The sequence below is a fragment of the Ctenocephalides felis genome, unplaced genomic scaffold, assembly GCF_003426905.1.
Source record: "Ctenocephalides felis isolate EL2017-DRISC unplaced genomic scaffold, ASM342690v1 CF-g0.4_SCAFFOLD_01492, whole genome shotgun sequence".
Taxonomy (NCBI): Eukaryota; Metazoa; Arthropoda; class Insecta; order Siphonaptera; family Pulicidae; genus Ctenocephalides; species Ctenocephalides felis.
The window spans coordinates 49411963-49415334 of NW_020537646.1; the positions used below are offsets into that span (position 1 = coordinate 49411963).

At 30.4% G+C, this 3372-nt stretch overlaps 2 protein-coding genes across 2 annotated transcripts; both read left to right on the forward strand.

Annotated features, from left to right (window-relative positions):
* Positions 1-316: 316 nt before the first annotated feature.
* On the forward strand, positions 317-1081 carry LOC113371345 (SCAN domain-containing protein 3-like). Its single transcript, XM_026611974.1, has one exon. The coding sequence runs from the start codon at positions 317-319 to the stop codon at positions 1079-1081; it is 765 nt and encodes a 254-aa protein (XP_026467759.1).
* Positions 1082-1170: 89 nt separating this feature from the next.
* On the forward strand, positions 1171-1695 carry LOC113371347 (zinc finger BED domain-containing protein 5-like). The gene has a single exon (XM_026611975.1). It carries the CDS (start codon positions 1171-1173, stop codon positions 1693-1695), a length of 525 nt encoding a protein of 174 aa, XP_026467760.1.
* Positions 1696-3372: the final 1677 nt, after the last annotated feature.

The following is a 3372-nucleotide window of genomic DNA, read 5'->3' on the forward strand; positions in this document are numbered from 1 at the left end:
AGATCATTAATGGTCAAGAACGACCAATGTGTTTGCTGTGTATGAATACTTTGGACTCAGATAGCATGAAACCAAATAAATTAAAACGACATCTAGAAAAAGTGCACGCCGATCATGTTGGCACAACAAAATAATTTTTGCAAAGAAAATTAGATAACTTAAATAAACAGAAAGAATCGTTTTCAAAAGCTTTGTCTGTATCACAAAAAGCGTTGCTTGCGTCATACAAAGTTTCGTATTGAATTGCTAAATCAAAAAATCCCATTCAATAGGAGAAACTTTAGTACTACCAGCAGCTATTGACATAATAGCTACAATGTTTGGTGAATCATATGCTGATCAAATTAAAAGCATTCCGCTGGCAGATAATACGGTGGGAAGACGATCAGATATATCTAATGATCTTTGCAATCAGTTGACAGAAAAAATTAAATTATCTTCTTTCGCGTTGCAAGTAGATGAGGCTACCGATGTTGCTAAGGATGCACACTTAATAACATATATAAGATATGTTATGGAAAATGATATTAGAGAAGAGTTGTTATTCTGTAAGGCAATTGAAGGCAAAGCTACGGCGAGTGAAGTTTTTAACATGATTGATAACTTTTTTATTGAAAATGGTATTTTATGGGAGAACTGTGTTGGACTGTGCACTGATGGAGCTCCATCTATTGCAGGGAAAAATGCTGGTCTGCAGGCCCTAGTTCGAAAAGTGGCTCCTCGTGCAGTTTGGACGCATTGTATGATTCATAGGCAATCTCTTGTTGCAAGAAATATGGGTGAAGAATTACTTGAAGTATTTGAAATTATAATAAAAGTTGTTAATTTTATCAAAAATAGTCCATTAAGAAAAAGGCTTTTTGGAAAATTGTGTGATGACATGGGCTCAGAATACAAAGCACTACTTTATTATTGTGAAGCACGTGCTAAAGTACTTCAAAGGATGTTTGAGCTCAAAAAAGAAATTGCCATTTTTCTTGCTGATAATAAAAGAGATGAAGCAGACATATTTTATGACACGAAGTTTCTCGCAAAATATGCGTATCTAGTTGACATTTTTAAAAGACTAAGTGATAAATAAATCAATGCAAGGAACTCAAATTCATGCTTTTGTTCAAAAGGACAAGATTACGGCGTTTATGAAAAAAAATAGAACTATGGATAGCTAGTATGAAAAGTAATAACTTTGATATGTTTCCCCCTTTTAAAACTACATGTGTTACTGATGAAACAGAAGCAAGAAAAGATCTTATTATCAATCATATGACTAGTCTAAGGAACCAATTTGCGCATTATTTCAAAGATCTAGATATGTCCAAATACGAATGGATTAGAAATCCATTTGTTATTGATAAATATGATGATTTTGGTCTTCCAACGGCAGAGCAGAAAATGATAATTGATTTATCTAGTGATAGCACCTTGAAGCAGATGTTTCAGGACGAAAAGAATATTGTTAAGTTTTGGTTACAAGTAAATGACGATTTTCCAACTTTGACAACTAAAGCTTTAGAAATTTTATTACCATTTGTGACATCCTACTTATGTGAAATTGGTTTTTCTGCAGTAGCAGTATTAAAAACAAAGTACCGATCACGTTTAGTGATAGAAAAGGAACCTAGAACAGCGATTTCTACAATGGAGCTGCGGTTTGAGAAAATTTGTGCTAAAAAACAAGCTCAACCGTCGCATTAATTTTTTAATGTTGTGTGAAATATTATATCATTTGTTTTTATTAAATTTAAAATTATTTTTTCTTATAATCAATAGTTATGTTTGTATGTATATTTTTGTATTTTTATTTTTGTATGTATGTATATTGTGCATTATTTGGTACGAGATTGAATAAATCATAATTTCAATTATTTAAATTAAATTGTTAAAAAAAATAGGGGGGGCGAAATATTTTTTTATTTCAAAAGGGGGGCGCAAGGAAATAAAGGTTGGAAACCGCTGTTTTAAATAGATATGGAAGTAATCATTTCGAATATATGCAGTACAATCTATTTGCAATACAAATTTTTCATTACCATACTATAAGGAGTTTTGTAGTTATATGGTCCATGAATTTTATATTTTTAGGGTTTGACAAATGTCACAGTTCATAGAAGTATGGAAAGTATCAGCAGTACGAACTTGCATTATATTACATGATTTCATCATCCGAATAGGCTTTCTAATAGAAAGAATTTTTTTCAGTATTCTCATTTGCAATGAAAAAATTAAAATAGTTAAACATGTCCCACATGATAATAATAGAATTTTTACAGTATTTTTCTTATGTTGTTTAGATACTAATGCTGTTATTCATCGGGTCTTTTCCCAATTACTTCCCGAGCATACTATATAGTGGCCATGGTGATAACAAAGATATCACTAATTTGGATACACAGTTGTAGAAAAGGAAAATCAAAATAAACACATTGAAATTTATCACGATATGTACTCATGTTGAAAATCTACATATGTTCAAGCAAATTCATAAAAAAGAAATGTCCATTTTATATAGCTATATAACAATCGGGGTAAAACGTTAAAATGGCTGTACGAATTGGGCCAGCCTTAGTTGCATAATTTTATATTCATTAGTATTTATAAAACATTTTCTAGATTAGATATTTATTTTATTTAGATTATTTAAATTAAAAACCTAAATTTGAAATTGATCAAAGGAGACATTTTGCCGAATAACTTATTCCCAGATATAACAGACCACTACTTAAATAAGAAGATTCGGTTGATAATATAACTTTGGAACACACATCTGTAAAAATATCAATGCACATAATTACAAGTTCTCTGGAATAAAATATTTTGAAAAATGATTATAATGCTCGCAATCAATTAAATATATGGACAGAACAAGTATAGCATAAAAATGAGTACAACAATTAGGTACTTGATTTTTTTTTAATGGAAAGATCATATATAAGTTTTATAACAAAGTTTTTTTTTTGTCGCAATAATTAAAAAGTTATACCAAATTAAAATTTGAGTTTGAATTCGGTATCGAAGAGCGCCGACAAATCCCGAACGAAGCCAAGCGCGTGTGACGTGATTCTGTTACGGGTGATACATAGTAGTATACAGCTTTGAACATGTGCTATGCTTTGAGCTTTGTATAATATCATTCTGTCATTGTTAAATATTCAAAAATATATAAAAAATGTCAAATGTAAAATGTTATCGCTGTTGTTTTGTACCATTATGTACAAATACCAATGAAAGAGTTTGATTTTCTCAAACCTCATGCGGTTGTTAATCATAATATGGTACCTTTAATAGACTTTATTGGTATCATCGCAGCAGCACTAGTGAATTTACAAACACCTATAATTTAAAGCTAAATTTAGAAGAATAAGAAGCAGAATA

Coding starts and splice junctions, on each gene's coding strand:
- LOC113371347 (XM_026611975.1), top strand. CDS start 1,171: ATGAAAAGTAATAACTTTGATATGTTTCCCCCTTTTAAAACTACATGT.
- LOC113371345 (XM_026611974.1), top strand. CDS start 317: ATGTTTGGTGAATCATATGCTGATCAAATTAAAAGCATTCCGCTGGCA.